Raw genomic sequence first — 25,017 nt, forward strand, 5'->3', positions numbered from 1 at the left:
GTAATATGTTTATAAAAATGTTACAATCATTATTATGTACATATGTTGTGAAATGAAAAACCCAATTAAAAAAAAAAAAAAAAATTCAAAACATTTTAATGGCTGCTTTAAAACATGTGGATTTAGACCACAATTATTTTTCCCTCTTATTCCTTTATACAACAAAAGATCATATAAAAAAATCTGTCTCAATTAAATAAAGCATACCTATACAATGACACTAGTCCAACAACACATCCAAACCACAGGAAAATCAATCAAGAGGGGACAGAGATCATGGCCCTTAAAATAACCCCTACCATAAAAAATCCACTTGCACTTTTCAATGTGTGTAAACATTGGCCTCTTTACACCCTTTCTATTGTGCCTTTAAAGGTATATCCTGTGGGTATTTTTTTCAAACCCTCTTCTTTCCATCCATACCCTAAAAGGAACTAAATTTGCCCAGTTAGCACCCCTGGGAATTTTTTAATAATGCATACATTTTTAGAATGGAACTAAACTTGTGTCGTCAATGAGCATGGGGTAAAAATAGTGATAATTGACCATATGTATTATTGTTTGGACTCCAGTCATGTTTGTTGTCATAAGGATACAAATATCTTCATGTATTAACAGTTAAGTAGAAATAAAATAAAAATAAAACATTATAACTGGTTTTGTGTACTCAAAGTAGTATCAACAACTTAAAAGAATATAGCAGTTATTATTTTATAGATCATGAACAGTGAAAAAGGTAAAATCTGCCCACCTGCCCCATATTTTTTGCAAATCACGATGAGAATCTAATTAATTGTATATGACCTTAATTTTACATCCATATAACTTTTCTTGCAGTACATAAGCACAGTTTTGTCAAAGAGATAAAAAAATACCATTAAATAAACATACATACATTTCATTCTAGTACACAGAGATACTTACATCACCTAATAGCCAGAGGAGAGAAATCACATTAGAGTCCTTGCAGGGTTCAAGAAAGGTTGTTTGTAAGCTCTGGGGGAAATGCGCAACTTTTGACGTACATGCCGCCTGTGGACAGTATTATTTCTGCAACAAATATGCAAATTGACCAGTGGCGAGGAGACATTTGTCTTAATTCCAGCGTGCTGACACGTTTGAAGGTAATTTTAAGAAAGTCAAATTAAAAAATTTGCTCAGCATCACCCTTAGAGAAAAGAACTGGCTTTTTTCCATTGAACTTTCATTGATTTTCCAGTTTTCATTGAAACACCATTGTTTGTGCATTTATTTTTCTTGTGTCTTCATCTGACCAGTTTTATACCTACCAGTAAAATAGCAGTTTTCAGATAACTGCATTTTCAATGGCCTGCAACTCTCGGTGAAACACCAGTTTTCCAATTCACTTAAACTTCAATGTTACTGTTTCCCAGTAAAATACCATTTATTTTCAGGAGCAGCTAGTCTGTTTAATGGAATTCTTATACACATTTCTAGATTTACATTGTATTTCAAGCTGAGTTGCCAATCTGGGTCACTGGCCTCTGCCAAATAAACTGACCACTAAGAATTAAGATTACTGCATAACAGGAAGTTGAGTTGCAAATTTTGAATGTTCATCTTGGAGCCTAAATGTGATGTTCATTTTAAGGAAAATGTGTTATTGTTGGGCATCCTGCTCTTTTGTGGCATATATATACAGTGAATTTATGGAACTTTTTTTCTGGGGATATATTCTTGATCACTTAAGGTAATATTTTTAATATTAAATTCCTGTACTTGTATGATTTGATACAAATGTGTGTAAATTAAGACTAATTAACATTTACACACTATCAATTAAGTGATTTAAGCAAGCAGCTAGTGCATGGATGTTTTGAAAAAAAAAAGTTATGTAATATAGCTTTAGTCTACCTTTTTAGATTGTATTTGGAAGTCAATAAACTAGTAAATAATTTAATTATGCATGCATGTGCATGCATGAATACATTTAGGTACTATTTACCTTTTTATAACAAGCATTATGGGGAGATTTAAATTAAACTATATTGAGATTTCTCTGGGTCATCAGTATTCTGCATAATGTGCAGGGTTATCTTATGATGCAACTTGATCTTGACCTACTTTATCTGCTATAAAGCAATCAAATAATAATCAATGGGTTTTCAATGCCTTTGTGTAAACCATCCTTTTCCATTTATTTAGCATTGAAAGATGACATCATTTAACTGGTGCAAACTAATTTGCATAAGTATTCATTTTCAGTGGTGTTTCAATGGACTTAATTCACTGAGTTTTCACTGTGTTTTAACTGGAAACTGGAAATTCAATGGTTTCTCTTGGTAACAATATATAATGCCATTTTATGTGACAACTTGGTAACTGGAAAAGCAATGGGGTTTCCATGGTCAGAAATAATGGTAGTTCAATGGCATTCTTTTCTGTAAGGGCACTTCCTAACTTTTATAAGCAGCATCGATCTACCTGCCTATTTTCCCGTACGAAAATTTTAGGTGGATTCCATCTGAAATTTAGGTGGATTTCAGACGGAATCCGTCTAATATCTCTTGTCTTTAAGTGGGATAAAGGCGGACAACAGAATACCGCCTAACAAAAGACGGAGTACGCTTAAACCAACAGGTGGATTCCGCTTTACATCTTAAGCGAACTTTTACATTATAGGAGGAAAATTGAACTTAGAAAATTTCTGTACGAGATTCATAAGCGGACTGTATCCAAATTCCGCTTTTCCTTCATACTTAGTTATTTTCACAGTTTTTAGGGGGAAAATAACTTAGACAATTTTTCTTCGAAGTAAAATTTTATCATAGTTGGAAATAATAATTTGTTTAAGTTTAAATAACACTAAGACCTGAATGTTATTACTGAATATGTTTATTATATTACACATTTTTGCATTATGTTTCTCTGTAAACAATCAATTTAGATAACTTGTACGTTAAGCTACAAAGCACACACGGTAACACCTGTTAAGATATTACATACACATACTATTAGATTATGATAGACTTTAAATCCCTTGCATAAATTTAGCAAAAAAAAATCAATCATGTACAAACTGCTTTCAGAGATTTGTTTTCTAATCAAGTAATCAATCAATAATACCGGTAGTTTTAATCAGACTCCAGTCTATTTGGAAATTTGCAAACAAATGACTTCTGTGTTCCAGGATAAGCTACTAACATGCAGCTGGACAACAAACTCCTAATATGAGCAACTTCAATGTCATTTGTTTCTGTAACTGACAAGATGTGCAAATCTTCATTATAATTTCTACAGAATAACTTCTTAATGAAAACAAGTGGTTGTACAATATTGGAAGTGTTTTGACATAAAATAAAAAACATCACTTCTCCAAAACAGATACCACTCTCCCCTTGGTAGCATACAGCTGAATTGTTTCTTTTAATCATTCTTGAATATTCAGTACCATAAATTACATATGCCCCATACTCTACACGGTTAAAGCTTGTATAAGTATTCACTATAGGGTCATGTTTTAAAAATTGCTGCAGTGCACCAACCTCATTATTGGTTAAACATCTACCGTAAGAAGCACCTAAAATATATATGCCATCATCTAACTTCTGTCCCCTTTTAAGAAGAGATGGGTTTTCAATAATTTTACATAGCATATCTATTTCTGAATCTTTAACAATGCACTTTTGCTTTAACTCTGGCAGTTTTTGAATAAATGATATCGCAGTAATTATTTGTGTATCAATACTTTGACTTCCTCTGATCATTTTTAGCACTATCCCATTTTTACTCTCAAAAGAGAAACAACTGTGTGTGTACAGAGGTCCAAGATTTCTGACACAGTCTGGTAAATGAAGAAGTTGGTGAACATTAAGTCTTAAAAAACATCTCTCATACAGATTTTCAAAACGACTACAAAACCTAATCAAGAGACTTTCTGCTTTGTCTAAATCCTTGTCAGTAGACCCACACTTTAAAAGAATATGCATTGAGTCTACTAAAAAAAGGTAATGGGAAAACCGATCCTTATCTAAAATCCCATGTAGAACTGGACCTCCAAAATATAACAAAAAAGATCTAAATTCTGATGCTTTCCAGTACTTTAAATCCTTTTCTATTGAACGGGGAAGGCGAGTAACATCAAGTGTTGGACGAATGCTCTGAAGTCTGTTATCAACTTCACACACACGGTTATTTATGTTGAAATCCTTCCCCTTGTACTTTGCTCCAAACCACAATTCCAACATCATCTTCTGAACTCCAAGAAGCACTCCGTGCATATAATCTATTGCCATTCCAGAGACAATGTTGAAGTGCGGAACGAAATGTAGCCATGATGGACCCTTGATTCCTTTCACGGGTTTTCCCATGGTCACTTGCTGATGGTCTACTGCTTCTCTTGCGTGTTGAAGCACATTTTCTTTTGTTCTTTCTGGCCCTTTAGGATTTTGATGCTCGAAAGGAAATATGCGCGCATGGCCACGACCAACAGATGCAGATTCGCCTTCCTGTTCACATTTCCAACAAGAGAATGCACCATTGTACTGGACGTGGTTGCAGAGCAAACTCCTGGCTGGGAGGTCAGCTGTTCCACAAAGCAAGAGTCCCTTGCAAACAAAGATGCCTTTATCTGGTGATTCACATTGTATGCCTTCATTTAATTTTTTCAGAGATTGTAAAAATGGTTTTAGATACGTTCCCATCGATGGTTTCTTATTTCCATACCAAAGTGCTGCCAGAATCATGTTTTCTTTATTCATCCTTTGCTTGTAGGGCAGTTCATTAATTATCAAATAAATAGGCCAAATAGATGTTTTGCTACTTTTGAAAACTAGTGCCCCATCAGTATTAAATGTAAATGAGATATTTTCTTGAAAACTGAGGACTCCATTATTCTCACATAAATTTTTGTACAAATGCCCATCATAAATGTCTTCATAAGAGTTTCTTGTGCTTTTTGTCTTATTAAATCGATGTCCTAAACTGTTGTAAAATCCATTTTGAGCAAACAAATTTTTTACTTGGTTTTCTAGAGGCATTTCAATGAAATAACAAGAATTTTTGCCACTGAATGTTGCTCCACAAAATTCATAAGGACAGTTTGAAACCGATGTATTTTCAACATAACCAAGGCAATGGTTGCAGTAATAATGTCGAACAAGAGGATTTCGCAAATTCTTGAAGAAAAGTTTAAACTCATATAATGAAGAGCAGAGTTTATGGCCATGAGGCAGGGCTAGTGCAATAATTTTCAGAAGCTGCTCTGTCGCTTCCCCAATCAAGTTGTACCTGGATGTAAAGACAGCTAGCAGAAGCATAAAGGCTCCTAAAGTCACAGATGCACCTGGATAAAGTGGATCCGAGTCAAAGTCATTCATATCCTCTGAGTCGTTTGTTGATTGAAGAGGGTCTGCGGTGTCAGAAGGTTGAAGAATATCAGAAAGGACATCAAAGTCTAAATCATATTCCTCTTCACTTTCTTCTGAAATATGATCTTCTTCAGGATAGCAATTCTTGAACAGCTCATTCTCGTGTGTTTTGATGTAATCAAACTCCATTTCAACATTGTCTACTTGTGGTATACCTCTATCCGGATATGAATGGACCATCTGTAAAAAAAAGTTGAAAGATAAAGAACATCTATTTTTTTCTCGATATCCTTCTGGCGTAAATTTCTATCAAAAATAGTTTGCATAAATCCCAGATGTCCACGAGCATCTGTTATTATGAGAAACTACTTCTATTAATAATTGACACAACTCGGTTCAGAAAGTGGAGTACTGCAGAAACAGTGTCATGATGTGAGGAGGAAATTCGAGTTTATGAAATATCTTCGTTTACTCATGATCAGCGTTTTAGATACCTGTCAATCGCCCGATTTTAAACGTTCAGATGTCATTACTATAAGCCTGAGTGTAATTCTTTTTCTGTTAGTTGCCCCTAAGCACTTCATGTTGATTTTTTCAAAAAGCAAATTTTCCCGTATTGACCGGATGTTTATATCATTAGTTAGTTCGAACATAAACGTAGTCGGACTTGTTAAACGTTAACTCGGACATCGGCACCTAACAGTATTCATAAAATAATCATCTAGTCATTATATTATATAACGATTAATAAAGTACAATATACCTGTGCGGAGAATCCACTTTCTACAGTCTCTGAAGAGCATTGACTCTGAGTATCATCTAATTCTATGGTGGCATCAATTCCTGAGTCGGTGACATCAAACATAGCCATGTCTTCATCCCCTTGCAGGGTATCTGAACTGCATGTTTCCTCTTGAACATAAAACTTTTTGTAGGGACCACGCCTTCCCGTTCCTTTTCGTTTTTGACCTTTTTCTCCATCCATTTTTTTAGCGTTTTAATTGTCTGAGTTTGTCTCGATATGTTGATGAGTGATTGACCAATAATCAAATGCAACCTTATGTACGTAATTCAATACTAGTGCGAGAATTTGCTTTTACATAAAAGGTTATCAAGGGGAAAACGTGTGCATATAAATACAGAAACGGGAACAACATTAATTTTACAGTTGGAATAGAAACATATTTATATCTCTCTCTGCCATTTTCAATTTCATGTATTTCGATTCAGATAGTAATTAATACAACAGATGATTTAATTAGATTGCACCATTCGCTTTTGCTAAATAAATATCAGCCGGATATTCTAAAGGTCATTTTTATCTTACACCCTTGGTGCGCCCAGCTTGAAACAACCATGCGCTGAAACCCGATAGTGATGCTTACCCCCTACAATGCTTAACTGCCTCGCGCCCATTTCTTTGTTCGAATTGATGCCGTTCTAGAAACGTGTACTGAACACTGCTGAAGATTCATCTGACCATAGCTATGATGTTCGCTTGTATCTTTTTTTACGAGGACAAAAGTTTGTGTTGTTGGGGAGAAATCCAAAAAGCTGGAGTTGATGGAATCTTTTAAGGAAGGCGGAAAAGTAAAAATGAATTGGGGAAAAGTTGGCATGTTCTCTGGATGCATTGTTAAAGTGCACGGTAAGTTACAAATAAACAGTTTGAATATATATTTATAATACATGATACCCGCTTTAAACGCAGATCTACTATTCGAGTTACCTTCTGTGGATTTCAGATTTTATTTTAACATTGTGTATATAAGCAGAAAGCTGAGCGCGGGTAAATTTTTACGCTCCTCAACTAATTCCCATGCATAAACTTCGTTGTTAACCGCTATAGCTGCACTTACAACTGATTACTTACAAATTATTTATTTTAGTATTCTAGCTGTTTCGAGCTATACATTGTTTGTAAAATTATCAACTGCGTGTAATGAAAATACGTTCCTTTCAAAATACGTGATCGGATCAGAGATCGAGCATATTCGGCCTTAGTCGGAAATTGCGACGAGCCAATGAAATTCCAAGTAACATGTTATGTCCCTTGATGGAGCTCTTATATGCTGGGAGGTTCGAAATTCATGCGTATCGATGTAAACACTCGAGATAAGTGACATGTCAGAGTTTAGGGAATTGTAAAAGACTACTAATATTGATGGTACATATAAATAAAAGATTAAAGATTTCCAGAATCAATGGGAAACTGTTTCATAATTGTAAATACCAACACGTCAGGCACATAGCATCGGAGGGGGGGGGGGCTGGCCTCCCCCTACTTTTTCTCGCAGCAACTAATTTTTTTAAAATTTACATATAAAAATTGAATTATCATGGAGTTGCCCCCCCCCCACTTTTTTTGGAGGATACTTATTTTTTTATATACTAGCCAGCCCCCCCCCCCCCCAGATTAGGATTTTGAAGATTTTGGGTAAGTCTTATCCCCCCCCTTTTTTTTTTGCTTGTCAAGATTTTGGCCCCCCACTTTCAAAAACGATGCTACGTGCCTGCACGCTATGAATAAAATATTAAACTTCAAGCTATATCAATGTTTATCGGTGTATATTAACTAAACACCACTTATTACTTTTTAATAATAATTTACGATTTTCAGAGAATGAAGAACTTCTCAACATTGAAGCCATCAAGGCCGAAAAGAAAATCCTTCGAGGAAAGGAGTTCAGAAATAATGAAGAGAGAGTGGAAGCCCTTCTTAATTATTTCAAAAAGGCAACAGAGAAACCAGCAGCATTAAAAAAGGATGGTAAACGTGAGAGGACTACAACAGAAAGAGCCAAGGAGAGCAAAGAACAAGACTTGGAAATGAGTCCAAAGAAAAGGAAAAAAATACAAAAAGAAAATGAAAAGGAAGAAAAAAACCACGAAGGGTCAGAATCTACATCAGAAGGAAAGAAAAAGGAGCCAAGTAAGGAGGGGAAAAAGAGGAAGAATGAAAAGGAAGATATGAAGAAGATATCAGAGATGAATCCCAAAGAAAAAGAAAAAAAAGAAAAGAGGGCTGAAAGCAATGTGGAATTATTGGCTGCCAAAGAGATATTGGCATCTCCTTTGTGCAGCCAATTTGATGACATTTCGGTTGACAGCAGATCTCCTGCAGTGTCGGTTAATGGAGACACCCCTCTAACATCAACATGGGCCTTGTGCAACCCAGACTTACAAAATCATAGGCAGATGGACATACCAGTTACAAATGACAGGCCCTCTGATGCGCCAATCTTTGGTAAATAATTAATATGCATGTTTTAACATAAACATTGTGAGATGATGCATACAATGAGGATCTTGATGCCATTGGTAGAAATATCATACCAACAATTAGATTAACATTTATTCCATATTTTTATTTTGTACAGAAGTTCCTCCTGCAGATGTCATTTGTCTCTTTGAACTAATGTTAAAACCCAATGTGCAAAAATATATGAAAGCCATTGTGGAACAGGCCAAGGAGCAGTCTGGACAGACTGTCAGCAACTACCAGGTAATTTACAGTGAATTCCTAGATTATACCCACTTTTAATTATTAAATGCATATGTATATTTACAGCACTTTTTGTTTTGTATCTATTCAGATGGCAGACAAACCATATACATGCAACACTCTCCCCCAGGAACTGCCTACGTTGACGTCACAGACATCGGGGTGGACTCCATACTCAAATTACACCCAACCAACTCCATGGTCCAATCATGTCACTTACACACCAGAACAAACTTCAAACATGCCACTAGATGCACCAGCACTTACACTCAAAACACCAACAAAACAAATTTCAACATGCCATACACAGTTTCAACATTTCACACCATTGCAGGATGCCACACTCATGTCAAATCGCCAAAGTTTTTTGCCAACCAACAACATTCCACCACAAAATACAAACACACAGCCATTGGAAAACACAAATATACCATCATTACAAATTCAGTCTGTTTCACTCCAGAACACAGTCACACAGCCATTACAAAACACAACCATGGCATCACCACCTAGCACCACATCATTTACCACAATGTCACCCCAAACAACCTTGCCAGCTACCCCTAGAAGATCTCCAAGAAAGCACTGTACCACACCAGAAGCTGCAGATGGCCATGTAAGTTCAACACTTTACAAAAGTTATTCTTAATAATAAAAAAAATAAAATTTTGAGGTTTAACTTCTCCATTCTCTCTTAATAACATAATAGTATTTTTCTACAATACAAATTTGGCATAAATTGTAGATGACAAAGCTACTTGCAAGCTATAGCTTGAGTATCAGAAGAGAAGCACTTAGAAAAGCCAAGGAAGCAGCCAAAAAAGGGAATCCATCAAAAATGGGTTTTACCATGACGGCAAAACTACTCCCAGCTATATTCACCTGGGAGGAATTAGCATCCAGCAGGGGCCAGGGACTAAAATCTAAAGAAGGGGACACAAGACCAGTCCTAGATGTTTCCAAAATGACCATTTTGAAAGGTATTGATATCAGCAGCATTATTTAGTAAATTTAATGATTCAATAGAATTACTAGCACATTGATAATTCAGGTCAAATGAGCTGTAGAACAGAAGCAAAACATTTTTTTGAAAAAAATAAACAAATTAGAGTAATAATAAATTTATTTTTCAGAATATGTAGCTGTTTGGTGTCAGCAAAATGGGGGACAAGGAAGTTATGCTGAGAAAGATGTGAATGATGCAGTGACCGAGCAAGTGTCGTATGCAAGGAAGAAGATGAAAAGCAAGACATCAAAAAGCTGAGAGACATAGAGAGACACAGAGAGAGAGAGAGAGAGAGAGAGAGAGTGGGAGTTAGGGAGAGAAAGAGAGAGAGTGGAGTAAGCAATGAGAGAAAGAGAGAGAGGGAAATAGTTTTACATGAAATCTAGGGGACAATTTTCTTTAATCTGCTTAAGACTTCAATCTGATGTACTCATTAACTTTTGAATTGTATGAAGAGATGATTGATCAATATGTATAATTAATAAATCATGTATTATTGTGAACAATTTTAGTTGATCATTTTCTCTGTAGATTTGCAAATTTACTGGCAGAATGTTTAGGCGGAATGTTTAACCGGAATCTTTAGACTGATTCTGGGTATAGTCCGCTTGAATTCCGTCTAATATTCTGCCTATGCATTAGCAGGAATTTTTAAGCGGTTTTGAAAAGCGGAATTCTAAAGCGGACTAATTTACATAATCTGTCTATTTTCCCGCTTGAATTCCATTTGTAATCCCTCAGAATTTCGCTTGTTTTCCACCTAAGCTTCATTATGCTTTTATATTGCTTAATTCAGACGGATTCCGTCTATAATGTCCGCCTTTTCTCCGCTTGGGACTTTTCGTACGGGTACCACCAAAATTATCAACCACTGAGAAACAAAAGTATATTGCCTTTAACATATAACAATTCAGAAAATATTGATGAATAACATATACGTCACAATTTTATAAACCTAATGTATTCATAAACTATACATCAGACCTTTTTTCTGAATCTTGACAAACTTTTTTCATACATTTTATACATCATACAACATTGGGGATTATTGCTTCAATATTTTTAATTCATGAATATATAATTGTATTATTTTTTTAGGAAACTGAAGAAGAAGGCAAGTTTCATGGAGAAGTTGAAGCATTGGAGGTGTCTGAGTAAGTTTTATGATTGAAATGATATTTATGCTTTATTTATACCGATTGCAGGCATGCATGGTAAAAATTTGAGAACTGATGATCGATGAACAATATTGAGCTCACCACATGTATTTCAACTAATCAAAATTCATCTATCATATTAATCTCAACATAAAATTTCACATTTTGTATCTTGTACTCAAGAATGACTAAGCCAATTTCAACCAAATGCATGTGCTACAAAGCATCCAAGAAAAGGATTGAACCTTAATTAATTGTTTACATGAAAACATTCATTGCACGTTTTCAAAATCTGTAAATACACTACTGCAAAAAAGCCAATAAGAATATGGCAAGCTATCTATCGTTTAGATTAATCGGCTTTCTTTAAACCATTACCCCCGGACCGAAAATGGAGCCAAATTTCACATACGAATAAATATTTGTCATGATAAAGCTACAACATATTATTACTATGCAAGCATCTTTATACACAATACTTACAAGTTTCAATCTTATGCCTGTAACTTGAATAGCATGATAATTTGATAAAGCTTCAACATTTAATACTATGCAAGCATTTTTATACACTGTACAAACAATTGAATTAAGTTTCAAACTTATGCCTGTAACTTAAATGAATTAAGGTAAATCGTGCCACTCTCTGATCAAGGGTATTTGAAGTTCCAAGGTCATGTTTTCATGGTGACCTACCTATATAGCTCTTGTTAGAAGCATTGTGATTTACATAGCTTAATATTGTTCTTGGAATATCACATTAAATTTAAAAGTAACATGTACTAAACATAACAATTATCACAAACTTTTCAAATAATTTCTATGTTAATAGAAACTACAGTTACATCATTGTCAACGGGATGACTTTAAAGATACGAACTGAAATGGTAGAGGCGATCTTTGGAGGTCAAACCTTCAAAGAGAACATTCATGTAAAAGGTTCAGTGAAAGGCACCACAGTCGTCAACATGTAAGTATATATTCTCAAAGTTATTTGAAGACTGTGTAGATAAACATCGATATTTATGGGAATGTATTTAAAGTTTAGGCCAAATAAAAAAACACCTGTGGTTCCAGTCACCCGACAGTCCCTAATTTATACCCCCGACCCTAAACTTTTTTTCGCCAATTTTCAAAATTTTCCGGAATTATCCCCGCCTTTAGTCATCGGTTCCAATATAAGATATAGTTTTATAGCTATGGCGGCCACCAATTAGTGTTGGAACATTTTAATTCCTATCAGTTGATTGAAAAGAAGATAAATCAATTATATCCCCGCTCAAAAGGAAAAGGAGGTATACTGTTTTGTCTGTCAAACTGTCCATAACAAAAATTTCTGTCGCATTTTAATCGGCATCTATTAATCGCAGATACTTGAAATTTTAACACACTATTTGTTAAGGAATGTCGTTTCGTGGAATTTATTTTTGTTCCATTAAGTTGTCAACTTATTGTTCAATGATGACTTTGTTTATTTTTTGTCTAATTAACTTTTAAGCAAATTTTGTCATTTTTTCTCGGCAAAAATTTATTACAGATTGAAATTTTAACACACGGCATGCCATATTGTGGGATCTATTTTTGTACCAATCAGACGTCAACTTCCTGTTAAATGACGACTTTGTTTATTTTTAGCTTAAATTTTCATAATAAGTTTAAGTTTTGAAGTTTAAAATTTATAATTTATTTCCTTTACTTTTCAGAAACAAGATCAACCCTGCTAAAAAATCTAAGTTGGAATAGTGTAGAATCAAGCCATGCAACTACCTTCCACTAGTTTTGACACGGGTTAAGATTAAGCTGCATTATGACTCTATTTAGCTTATACATTTTAGCATAGTAAAAATAGTACATGCTCTTTAGCACACAATGTGTAAATGTACATGTACAAATTACCAAGAATTTCTCATTCCATTGTTGTTCTAAGATTTCGGCCCTTTTGAACGTACAATTTTTGCCATATATTAACAATATGCAAGCACAACTTCTCTTAAACCACTGCACAGAATTTAATTTTACTAGAAATTATTTAATAAAGCACGCAATGTATGCTAATTGCAAGGAATTTTCATTTTTATATTATTTATGCAAATTTTAACCTAGCTTTTTTAATTTTAAATTTAAACTGTATGAAATTCAATTGATGCTATTTAGATCGCATATTACCAGTCAGCTCTGATAATTTCATTATTATAGGGGGAGGGGGGGGGGGGGATTACAGCACTTTTTAAATTTAGAATTCTGCCCATATATTTAATTTTGTAATGAGCAGCCTGATCGAAAGCACCATTCCTCTTAAACTGCTGCATTCAATTGTTGTTATTTAGAACACATTGTGTAGATCCACATATTACCAACAAATTCTGATTCCATAAATATTTGGCAAAATTTGATGCTTTTGAATATATAGTTTTCTTGTTCTTAAAATACATGTGCATATTTGCGGAAAGTTTTGATCTGATAAATTTGTTTAGTAATTCTTTGAATTGAGTATTTAATTGATAAATACGTACCCTACTATTAATGATGTAAGCATTGTCAAGTAACGGGGAAGAGTGCTGTATGTAAACTTGCTCACTTTTTCCTCCATAATACATTTATTACAGTCATTACTCATATAGTATAAATGCATCAATCTCACCCTTGCTATTAACAAAAGAGAGTTAATATTCTCTGATTATCAACAGTCATTGTTTTCATCAATATCAGAAAGATATTTCTATGTGTTACATATATTTAAGATTAGGATCACATGAACATGTTCAGCTGACCTCTTCTGATCACTTGTTGTCCATCGTCTGTCTGCCCCAAGAGGATTATTACCCCAAGGCCAATGCTACATCCTTGGAAATTTTTTTTAATTTCAACAGAAAAATATGTATTTTAAGTCTTGGAATATAAATTAAGCAATTTTTGTCAGTTTTACAATATTTCGGATTTTATTAATACATTTCAAGAGATGCACGAACTGCTCTTCAGGTGGGCGATGTTGCCTTATTATTTTTTTAGTTCTAATGAACTATGTCCCAGGTTAAAGAAAACCCTTGACACTGGTAATTGTGTATGTCTGTTCTTAACAACCTTTGTCACTGATTAAAGGGACCTGCACACATTTTGAGCACATGTTTTTTTAAATTTTAATTTCATTCTTAGCTTGTTATTTACATGTGTGTTGAATTTGTAAACATTTCAAATCTTCCATGACCCTGTTTAAAATATATCTATGAATACAATTTGAATCAGTTTTTCTTGTACTATGCCAAGTCATTTTTCAAAACTATCTTAGTTTTTGTATATCATTAATTTTGTAAACCAATATAAATGACCCCGGCATTGTTTACAAAACAATGGATTCTCACTTGTGTATATTATATTGCATGTAACTGCATGACTTATCACTCAAATTTTGTCAACCAGTATGCACAAGTAAACAAGTTTATACTTAAAAATTAAAATTTTATCTCAAATTTTATCTAGGTCCCTACATGCATACTCATTAGACTTGCTTTAAATTTTGTCAGATTCTCTATAAGCATGCCACATTTATATTGTTAACCCAATGGTAACTACCCTTTCAATGGCCTGTCTTAATATTTACATTTAACGTTCAAAACTTTATATTCACTGAACAGATTACCTATTAATTCACATACATTGAGCATTGGCTCACATATTTCATTTTTTTTTTGTAATACCCCATCACGGATTTTATTTTGTTCTTGTAATATGATAAATTTTATTTGTTTCTTAATAAATGTAAAAATTTATTTAGTATTGCCTTTTTTATTTCATTATTTTGTAATGATAAACACAAGGTATCAAATTCCAATTCACTGAGATATGTCAACTACCTTTCTTTTTTCAAGTTTGCTTGTTTTATGCATGGTAAACATTTGAAGCTGTAATCGATGAAATTTATATTTTCATCCCTCACTTCCGGTTCTCACCAGAAGAGTTCAAACAAGGTTATAATAAGTGCAACTGTTTTTCTTAGATAACCTGTTCATGAATAGAGTATGATAGCTATATCTACTTGAATAACAAAGTTTTATTTTTATTGAGCACTTCTGGTTTTTTCCTGTCCCGATACGAAAATCCACGCATGTCTCGAACTCGGGTTGTCGTTTTTAAACAAATTTAATGTTGTAACAGCGTTATCCACAGGGGCTCGTCACGAAGTTTTTTCAACCTTTTATATCTACCACTTCTATACATTAAAATACACAAGGGAGGAATCAAAACTCGAAAAAAAAATCGCTACCTCCCGATTTCGGTCGCCTCGTATTAATTCTTCTCGGACGTTAAACCTTGCACTCTAGGTATCATTAGATCGGGAAAGGACCATTGTTTTTAGGAATACCTGCAAAATTTAAACATCGGCAACAACTTGAAAAGTTTTCACGCATTTTCGAAGAAAGTGTCACCGGAGAGTAAACTGAAAGAAAATGCGTGAAAACTTCTAAAATTGTTGCCGATGTTTAAATTTTGCAGGTATTCCTAAAAACAATGGTCCTTTCCCGATCTAATGATACCTAGAGTGCAAGGTTTAACGTCCGAGAAGAATTAATACGAGGCGACCGAAATCGGGAGGTAGCGATTTTTTTCGAGCACTTCAAAAATTTGGTTTTTTCCATATTTTATTCATTTAACATAAAATGAAAATATCAGTATATAATCTTGCATATGTCATCTATATAATGTTAAATTAGCAAATAAATTTTACTTCCGGTGAGATATTTCAAATATATCTGTGTAGCTTTCCTTTTTACAAATTTGATGTCCGCGAGATTTTTGTCACTAAGTGATTGAGACACGAAGCTCTCATGATTGATAGAAATTTGATATGGGATGTGTTTAATGGGTTTAATTTTGTCAAATGTCACTTCCGGTTCTTACCGGAAGGGTTCAAACAAATCATGTTTTTAACAAGTTTAACTGACTTTCATGGGTGTTTCATCTAGCCTGATAAACAGTGATGTACGCTAAGCAAATTACGAGAAATACTAGCTTTTGTTTTTATTAATCACTTTCGTTTGTCTGTTTCCGGTCCCGAGACAAAAAGTATTGTTTCAAAGAGATCTTAGATTTGGCAGAGACGTGAACAACCAAACTCTGAGGAAGGATTGACTTACATGTATGATTGTACAAATGGTTAACATTTTTGTTTAGATCAGCGTTGCTTCCGGTCGACACAGAAAGTACTTTAAAAATTGATTTCTTTTTCATTTTTGTTGTTTAACATTTAATTTACGTCTGGATATATCATTCACAATAATTATCATATCCACTTTTTTTTCTATGGGAGAGAAGCAATGTCTTACAGTTGAATTGATACATGTATATCAAAACGGAAGACCTTTTTGTTGCTTTTGCAACAAGTGTCTAGTTTATTTTACTTCTGGATTTTAATACACATTTTTACATTTTGAATTGCGTTTATCTCACGAGAAGGAATTAATTACTACCGGATTATACTGATATTTACTTTCTGCTACCAAACATAAGGACATTAGTGAAGTCGATTAAAACTCGGAAACACTGCATAATTTTGCTGAGCTTAAAAGTATTTCTAACCCATGATATACTTGTTAACGAAAAAACTCTGGGGATTTTTTTGTTTGGATTTATTAATATCCGCAGTTCTTGAAAGCTGTCATGTTTAAGTGTAATAGGGTTTATAAATGACAAAAAATATTTATTATAATTTGTAACATCTGTACTATATTATTCAGTTTTCTTCATTTTGGAAATTCTAAATTTGTAATTGGAAAAATAAATAGTTTACTCTAAATTACGAAAAGTTGCATTCACATATGTTAGTAATTTCATCTTGACATCTCCCTTCCCTCAATCTTGGTATCAATGTCCTTATTCTTTAATAATTGTCAAATTAACGGTCAGATCTGAGAAATACGTTTCTTTGATTTATTCATGGTTAGAATTACGGTTTCTTGTCTTCCATATTGGAGCGTTGTAAAATTCTGCTTGCTGATGCAAATTTTTTTTGAAACTTTTTAATTAATTGGTCAGTTTAGGTGAGGGTAGGCGGATTGTTATAGATGAAAAGTGTGCGTTATTTTCTATTTCCGACCGTTGTTAAATTTTGTTTTTCATGTGAAATACTAATTTTCGGACTTAATAAATTAAACAAAAATTAAAAACTGTATTTTTTAATCAACATTAAAGCTGAAGACGTTTAAAGCAACACATATTTGAGGATAATTGGTGACGCATGCATAGAGAGATATCTGAAGCTCACTCGATCATTGTCGATAGATAAACGTCGCACGACGAATATTTTATGAACGAGTTAACAAGTCATAACTGAACAAATTTAATCTAAATCTTTCTTTAACAAACTCGTAAAAATCATGTATATTCCCATGAATTAATGATCGCAAGCCCTACTTGTGCAAAAAGTGATGATGACCAAAAAATTTAGGTGATCAGGATGATCGAGAAAACTCTGAATCTGGGTTTTTTACTTTGTTTTATTCAAAACCAGTAGAAGATCAAGATATTGATATTGTGATGTATATCGGCTATTTATTACTAAAATCCAGACCTCGTGAGAGGGTGAAAAACTGAAAAGTACAATAATAAAAGTCAGAATTTGTCTAATATAACAATTTCCAAAAATATGGCACTAATTATAAGCTGTGACAATACTGAATGTTATATGACTAAACTTTACCCGACGACATATACACAGATAAATGTGTGACTAAAACATGCTAGCTAAACAGGCCTATGCCTATCCTATATTGCGAACACGCGCTTACACAAAACAATGCAGTTGCAGAATTTAAACAAAGTAAGAGATATTGCATGACATCGTTAGATACACAAGATCATAATGGACATAAATTGACATGAATAAAATAAAACTTACTCCTTAGATAGGCCGAATTCCAGAAAATGATGCAAACAAAAACAGCAGGCCAAGCTCATGGCTGCCATTACCGATAAAACAAAAAACCAGACCGGACGGAACATATTACTCCGTTTCGAGAGCAGCACACTCCCTCTCTGATTTCTACCAGAAATCACTTAACTCCCAAAAAATTACAAGATAGAATTAACTCTGCATTACATACTTCTGTAATAACATAATCCGATGCTACATATACTGAGCTAACTTCATGTCGTGGTACACAAGTCTTGACTGAACAAATCACAAATTCTAAGTACACAAAATGTCAATCAGTCTCCAAAAGGGTCATGAGTCGGGTGACTGGTCTCACATAAGTGACACGTTTATTGTCCTTAAAAACTGCAACCTCAGCTTTGCGGACCTTTCCGTCTTGGCTGGGGAATGTTCTTTGTATGATACCGGTGGGCCACTCGTTTCGCGGGGAATCATCTTCAATCAATAGAACTAAGTCTCCGTGTTTCAAATCCACAGCATGGCCCTGCCACTTCCTGCGATATTGTAGGTTATGGAGGTACTCAGTTTTCCATCTATGCCAGAATTCATCTGCCATCACTTGCACACGTTTCCAGGTAGATTTTAAGGCATCCTTGGAACCAAATGAAGGGAAAGGTTGAACATCATGTTTTGTCTTCATTGTCAACAGCATCGACGGGGTAAGTAGAGTAGGTGCTTCCGGATCACTAGAAACATCTGTTAATGGCCTATTGTTAACAATAGCACACACTTCTGCCATCAATGTGGTCAGTACATCATGTGTGATGTCTCTTTGCTGGTGATCAAGTAACATGGCATTCAAAACTCTTTTTGAAACACCGATGAGTCTCTCCCATGCTCCTCCCATGTGTGGAGCGTGAGGAGGGTTGAATTTCCACACAATCCGGGAATCTGAGAGGAACTTGGAAACAGGACCATTCTCGATGAATTCCGCATTTATGGAGAGATCGCTTACAGCGCCGACAAAGTTCGTTCCCCTGTCGGAGCGGAATTGTGTGACTTGACCACGAATTGCAATAAAACGTCTCAATGCATTTATGAATGCAGCACTGGTAAGTTCATCGATGACCTCAATATGAATAGCTCGAGTTACAAGGCAGGTAAACAATATCGCCCAACGTTTCTGATTTGAACTTCCACCCCTTGTTTTTCGATGCACAACTGGCCATGGGCCAAAAGTGTCAACTCCCACATACGAAAATGGGGGGCACGGTTCACAACGATCCTCTGGAAGATCCGCCATATGCTGCCATCCTGGCTGTCCCCGAAGTTTACGACATACAACGCAAGTCCTTATCACTGAATTGGTCATCCGTTTTGAATTCACTACCCAGAATCCGGCAGAACGTACAGCTCCCTCTGTAAAAAGTCTACCTTGATGGAATACCTTCTGATGTAAATGACGTATGATGAGATAACTAACATGATGGTTCTTTGGTAGGATAATAGGGTTGCGCATGTTATCGTTTAGCACATCAACAGACACATTGTTCATCCGTCCACCAACACGTAACAGTCCATTTGCACCAATTTTTGGGCATAAAGTTCTGATAGTACTAGAATGTGGAATGTCCAGGCAGTTTTCAATGCATCGAAATTCTGTGCTGAATACATCTCTCTGAACTGACGCAAGGATGGAGCGTTCACTCTCCTTCAAGAGTTCCGGATCACTGGGACTATCAGGTAAGTTGTCAATGTTTTTCTGAGACTGTCGAATCATAAATTTCAGACGGGCGACTGCACGTATAAGCCTGTCCCACTTGAAAAATCTAGTGAACCTCTCAGAGAATACTTCTGTCTGACAAGTTGGTGGCTTTGTCTCATGATTTGACTGTACTACATCTATTATGTCTGTCTTGTTGCTGACTAACACTGGGCGAATTTCCACATCACACCCTGGGTCCACTAATTCAAAGTGTTCAATTGGAGCACTGAGCGGGCTGGTTGGTCCACATATCCAGCTTGTATCTTGCAGCATAGAAGGGTGTACAGGCCTGGTGGCAACGTCTGCTGGATTAAGTTCAGATTGAACAAACTTCCATTGGATTGGCATACTGAAGAGACGAATGCGTGCCACTCTGTTTCCCACGTACACATAGAATCTACGACTTTCGTTTGAGATATAGCCAAGTACTATCTGACTGTCCGAAAAGAAATGAAAGTCCTGTGGTGGGATGTTCAGATGATCTCTCACAATCTCGGCAATTTCGGTTGCTAAAACTGCCGCACACAGCTCGAGCCGAGGGATAGTGTGCCCATGGGCGGGGGCAACCTTGGCTTTTCCAAGCAAGAAACTGATGCTTGACGTCTCATTTTCCTGAAGTTTGAGATATGCCACAGCAGCAATAATGTCCTTCGAAGCATCACAGAACACAAGCACTTCACGTCTGATGGGGTTGACAAACGAACTGCTGTAACTCCTCGGCACACAAAAGCTTTCCAGGTGACTCAGGGAATCAACCCATGATGACCATTCATCATGCAGAAATGCAGGCAACGATTCATCCCAGTCCGTATTTGTCGTCACAGACATCATCTCTCGTAACAGTAACTTGCCTCTGATGACAACAGGCTGGGCAAAGCCAATCGGGTCATATACACTGTTTATAGTAGACAACAAGCCTCGTCGTCTAGTGTATGCTTTTTCTACTGTGTTGACTTTAAAGGTAAATTCATCCATCTCAGTGTTCCATAACAATCCCAAGCTGCGTTGTACTGGAAGGGTATTCGATACAAAGTCAAGGTTTTTCAAGTTCTTTGCCAGGTCTTCTGGGGCAAATGAATCTAACACTCTCCTGCTATTGGAGCAAAACTTGTGACGTCGAATGTTTCCGCCATCTTGTAGTGCTTCCTTGGTACGATGCACAAGGCTAATGGCCTCCTCTTCAGTTGCGCAGGATAAAAGGCCATCATCCACATAGAAGTTGTTACATACTAAATCCCTCACATCTTCTGGGGATCCCTCAACTGCCCTCCTGAGACCAAACGTTGCCACGGCCGGTGACGGGCTATTGCCGAAAACGTGAACCGTCATCTGAAAGTCCACCAATGGCTGGTCTAAGTCACTGTCCATGTGCCACAGGAATCGTAAGTAACGACGCTGGTCTTCTGGGACCTTGAAATTGTGAAACATCTGCTCAACGTCCATGGTGACTGCTATCTTTTCTCTTCGGAATCTTAGCAAGACACCAAGCAGGCTGTTGCACAAATCAGGGCCTTGAAACAAAACACTGTTTAAGGACACATCTTGAAACTTGGCAGATGAGTCGAATACAATACGCACACTGTCTGGTTTCTTGGGATGATACACTGCAAACATAGGTAGGTACCATCGCTCCACTGACATAGGTAACTCAGGTGCTAACTCAGCATGCTGGTTCATGAGTAGTCTCTCCATGAATTCCTTAACTTGTTCATATTTGAGGTGATTACATCTCAAGCTAATGTCCAATGATCTGGCTCTTCGAAGAGCAAGTGACCTGTTGTCAGGTAAGACAGGTCTACAATGGCGAAAGGGTAACGGAGCTTGCCACTTGCCATCAGACGTTCTTTGGAAACCAGCATCCATGATATGTAGGAACTTACGATCTTCTATCGATAACCCTGGTTTCTCATCCCCTGGTATACGTTGAAAGATAGGCTCCTCTTCCACAATAAATTCACTTTCACAGGGCTGTAAATGGGTGGATCTTCCATTCATGAGAATCGAAGTCTTATTTACACTTATCACATCTGGTTGATGCACTTTGCCCAGACACACATCTCCAATGACAATCCAACCAAGGGGTAACTTCTGGCCATAAGGAAGTCCCTCTTCTCCAACACGTTGATCCAATACGTGGTGTGCAGTGACTAGATCCCTTCCGATCAGGAGTTCAATTTCAGCACCGTCATCAAAATCAGGTATGAAGGGTGCAATGTCACGAAGGTGCGTATAGTTATCTGCCACTGCAGGAGACGGTATTTCATGCCGATTGTTCGGAATGTCATTACACTCTATCAAACAAGGTAAACTTAGAGTACATGATCCATCAAACGATTGGACGAAATATCCAGATGCCTTGCGTCCTGAGGAAACAAACTTTCCGGCACATGAAGATAAAACATATTCAGTTTGCCCACCACACTCCCTAAAGGCATCAAAAAAGGCAGATGTGGCTAACGATTTGTTGCTCTGGTCATCTATCATGCAGTACACCTTGCGCGCACGGTATTGTTCACCAACTGGGTACACATATACTGGTACAATCTTTGCGCATGACTTGCTGGTGCTGTACTTAGTTCCACATACTTCAGTACAGTAGGTGCCTAAATGGAGACTCTCCCCCTCGTGACTCACTCTAGGCTGCTCCCCCTCATGCTCACTTCTGGACTCAGGTTCCGGGTGAAGGATTGTAACATGCTCTGTAGATCCACACATGTCACATTTCACACTTTCTTTACAGTTTTTACGAAGGTGACGTCTTGAGCCACAGCACTTCAAACAGTAGCCGTTCTTGAAAAGGTAGTCCTTGCGTTCCTTGAACGTTTTTCCGCGGAATTTCATACAGTCTTTAAACGAATGACTTGAACTAGTTCCATGGATGGGGCATTTCACACTGACAATGTTAGAGTTCACATCTGTCGTAACATCCGTCTTCTTAGCTGACACAGCCATTTGACGATAAGCATTGTGTAGTCCACTCTTGCTCCTCTGCTGAGCTGGGTGTGTGTTTCCATGGCCAGTATGGGTAGAGGAACTCTCAAACAGAAGACTAGGATCATTGCGCACACGGGCGAGATCACTCAGAAATTTCGTAAACACAGAGAATGGTACTTGCGAAACATGATTGTTCATCTTATATCTGTCACATTCTGAAGCCCACTTTTCACGGAAACGCTTTGGCAGTTTACGTACAAATTCGTTGATGCCACTGGATGTGTCATAGTATGAAAATGCTGTGCTAAACACAGGATCGCACTTCACTGATTCCACTTCTGCAGCTAGATCAGACAAGTCCATAAATTTCTTGCGGTCACCATCTGAAAGAGCAGAAAAACTGCTAATGCGCTGCTTAAGTGACAGTTCAATAGTCTCTGCACTACCATATTCACGGTCCAGACGCTCCCATATATTATTGACTGCTTTCTCTGGGTTCCGCGAATTTGTTGCTCGTATATTTTCAGCTGTGATTTTGGACTCTGGTCCAAGGTGATTCACTAACAGGTCCAAGTGTTCCAGAGTTGTTGCACTGATTTCACTCATGACATTCATGAAACTGTATTTCCATGTCAGGTATCGACCGGAATCATCATTAAAATTCCAGAGTCTCCTAGGCAGTAACTGGTTCTTGGCAACTAATTTTGCCAAGTCAGCGGCTTCAGTCGGATTCTGCTTAGGAGTGGATAAAACGACACTTGGGTTTGTTTCATCTGTCTTATTTTCTGGTGCACACAAGGAGGGATCGGTACATGGATGTGTAGGTTTTTGAGGAAGAGGTTTGTCACTATCATGTTCATGAACGTTCACTTCAGGAGGAACATCTGGAGGGGGGGGGGGGGGGGGGGTACGATCATCTCTGTTATCATCCATATAACGAAGCACATGAAACTTGGATGACACAGGGGGTTTGTAACTGCCATGATCACTCTCCACGGATTTTGTGGCAGACTGGGAAAAGTCCAACACTTTACAGATAGCACTCAGCCCGGATTCAGCTTCTTTCAGTTCACGCTTCACTGTCAACAAATTCCTGCTGGCTTTCAAGGCAGCTTCCTGTTTGATGAGCTCAGCCTCCTCGGCAGCATACTTCAAACGTGCTTTTGCTTTCTCAACATTGGCAGAATGTTGCATCCAGACAGCAGTAAGTTGACTTGATCCTGATTTTCCCGATATGACTGAGGGAACAAGCGATGGGGCCTTGGATGATTCCATCTTCGGCAGTGCAGACTGCAACTGATTGACAAAGGCTGCGGTCTTGTCACATAGAGATGAGCGGACTAGTCTGTGAGAGGCCTCTTCATTTGAACTCTCCACGGTTCTGTGACCCCTTAAATAAGTTATGTACTTGTCACTAAGAAGTTCGTAATACTCCAAGTGCTTATGGATATTGTCAATGATATTTTGACCCTGTGCTAAGTCCACATGTTTCGTATTGGCAATGATAGAGTCGATGTTTCTTTTAATGTCTAACAACTTTGATGTAAAGTTTGAAACACTTTGTTCATATTGCTGAAATCCAAGATCAGTCATCTTCCTAGTCTGGCGAAGATCCATAGGATATAGCCCGAATTAAAGGATTTTTCACTGTGATGTATATCGGCTATTTATTACTAAAATCCAGACCTCGTGAGAGGGTGAAAAACTGAAAAGTACAATAATAAAAGTCAGAATTTGTCTAATATAACAATTTCCAAAAATATGGCACTAATTATAAGCTGTGACAATACTGAATGTTATATGACTAAACTTTACCCGACGACATATACACAGATAAATGTGTGACTAAAACATGCTAGCTAAACAGGCCTATGCCTATCCTATATTGCGAACACGCGCTTACACAAAACAATGCAGTTGCAGAATTTAAACAAAGTAAGAGATATTGCATGACATCGTTAGATACACAAGATCATAATGGACATAAATTGACATGAATAAAATAAAACTTACTCCTTAGATAGGCCGAATTCCAGAAAATGATGCAAACAAAAACAGCAGGCCAAGCTCATGGCTGCCATTACCGATAAAACAAAAAACCAAACCGGACGGAACATATTACTCCGTTTGAGAGCAGCACAGATATATTCAAGCCAAATTATATCTTTTTTTATTTAAAGGTCCGGAACAGAAATCAAACCCAATCCCTCCAGCTGCTACACATATTTGCTTTCGAAAACATTCAATAGAAACGCCAAAGTGAGACCATTTTCCTATATGTCTGGCATTGGCAGTTACAATTCATAAGGAACATGGCAAACCATGCAGAGAATCAGTTGGTCGGTCTTGTAATGGAACACTCCATGCAGGACAATTCTTCACGGCAGTAAGCCGAAGCTGAAAAGCGCTTACCTTGGATGTAAAAGAATTATATGCTAAATGTAGACGTGATTTG

At 36.7% G+C, this 25,017-nt stretch overlaps 3 protein-coding genes and 1 long non-coding RNA gene across 6 annotated transcripts; 2 read left to right on the forward strand and 2 right to left on the reverse strand.

Moving 5' to 3' along the window:
• The first annotated feature begins 1,063 nt into the window (after nucleotides 1–1,063).
• LOC136274005 (uncharacterized) lies at nucleotides 1,064–12,345 on the forward strand. The gene is made up of 3 exons (XR_010712258.1): nucleotides 1,064–1,124; nucleotides 10,940–10,995; nucleotides 11,828–12,345. It is a non-coding gene; the product is annotated as an uncharacterized lncRNA (long non-coding RNA).
• On the reverse strand, nucleotides 2,839–6,315 carry LOC117686705 (uncharacterized). 2 transcript variants are annotated; one of them, XM_034462246.2, is made up of 2 exons: nucleotides 6,094–6,315; nucleotides 2,839–5,570 (listed from the first exon to the last, which is right to left on the reverse strand). In XM_034462246.2, the coding sequence occupies exons 1-2, from the start codon at nucleotides 6,313–6,315 to the stop codon at nucleotides 3,096–3,098; spliced, it is 2,697 nt and encodes an 898-aa protein (XP_034318137.2). In that variant the 3' UTR covers nucleotides 2,839–3,095. The 2 variants fall into 2 exon arrangements, 1 of the variants encoding a protein (XP_034318137.2); XR_010711316.1 differs by lacking the exon at nucleotides 6,094–6,315 and adding an exon at nucleotides 5,825–5,981 and having other exon boundaries at nucleotides 5,430–5,570.
• LOC105321076 (uncharacterized) lies at nucleotides 6,850–10,686 on the forward strand. 2 transcript variants are annotated; one of them, XM_034462250.2, is made up of 6 exons: nucleotides 6,850–6,978; nucleotides 7,951–8,577; nucleotides 8,711–8,835; nucleotides 8,927–9,451; nucleotides 9,581–9,815; nucleotides 9,969–10,686. In XM_034462250.2, the coding sequence occupies exons 1-6, from the start codon at nucleotides 6,894–6,896 to the stop codon at nucleotides 10,097–10,099; spliced, it is 1,728 nt and encodes a 575-aa protein (XP_034318141.2). In that variant the 5' UTR covers nucleotides 6,850–6,893; the 3' UTR covers nucleotides 10,100–10,686. The 2 variants fall into 2 exon arrangements, with proteins under 2 accessions (XP_034318141.2, XP_065933292.1); XM_066077220.1 differs by lacking the exon at nucleotides 6,850–6,978 and adding an exon at nucleotides 7,252–7,497.
• A 5,849-nt stretch (nucleotides 12,346–18,194) lies between the features above and the next one.
• LOC117683136 (uncharacterized) lies at nucleotides 18,195–24,155 on the reverse strand. Its single transcript, XM_034451994.2, has one exon. The coding sequence runs from the start codon at nucleotides 24,153–24,155 to the stop codon at nucleotides 18,195–18,197; it is 5,961 nt and encodes a 1,986-aa protein (XP_034307885.2).
• Nucleotides 24,156–25,017: the final 862 nt, after the last annotated feature.

This window comes from Magallana gigas, chromosome 1 (assembly GCF_963853765.1).
Source record: "Magallana gigas chromosome 1, xbMagGiga1.1, whole genome shotgun sequence".
NCBI lineage: Eukaryota > Metazoa > Mollusca > Bivalvia > Ostreida > Ostreidae > Magallana > Magallana gigas.

Bases quoted from the DNA above. Each gene is read 5' to 3' on its own strand.
- LOC117686705 (XM_034462246.2), bottom strand. From the start codon at position 6,315: ATGGATGGAGAAAAAGGTCAAAAACGAAAAGGAACGGGAAGGCGTGGT. The intron at 5,571-6,093 runs GTATATTGTACT...TTTTTTTTACAG, and splicing joins AAAGTGGATTCTCCGCACAG to ATGGTCCATTCATATCCGGA.
- LOC105321076 (XM_034462250.2), top strand. From the start codon at position 6,894: ATGGAATCTTTTAAGGAAGGCGGAAAAGTAAAAATGAATTGGGGAAAA. The intron at 9,452-9,580 runs GTAAGTTCAACA...CATAAATTGTAG, and splicing joins CAGAAGCTGCAGATGGCCAT to ATGACAAAGCTACTTGCAAG. The intron at 9,816-9,968 runs GTATTGATATCA...TTTATTTTTCAG, and splicing joins CAAAATGACCATTTTGAAAG to AATATGTAGCTGTTTGGTGT.
- LOC117683136 (XM_034451994.2), bottom strand. From the start codon at position 24,155: ATGACTGATCTTGGATTTCAGCAATATGAACAAAGTGTTTCAAACTTT.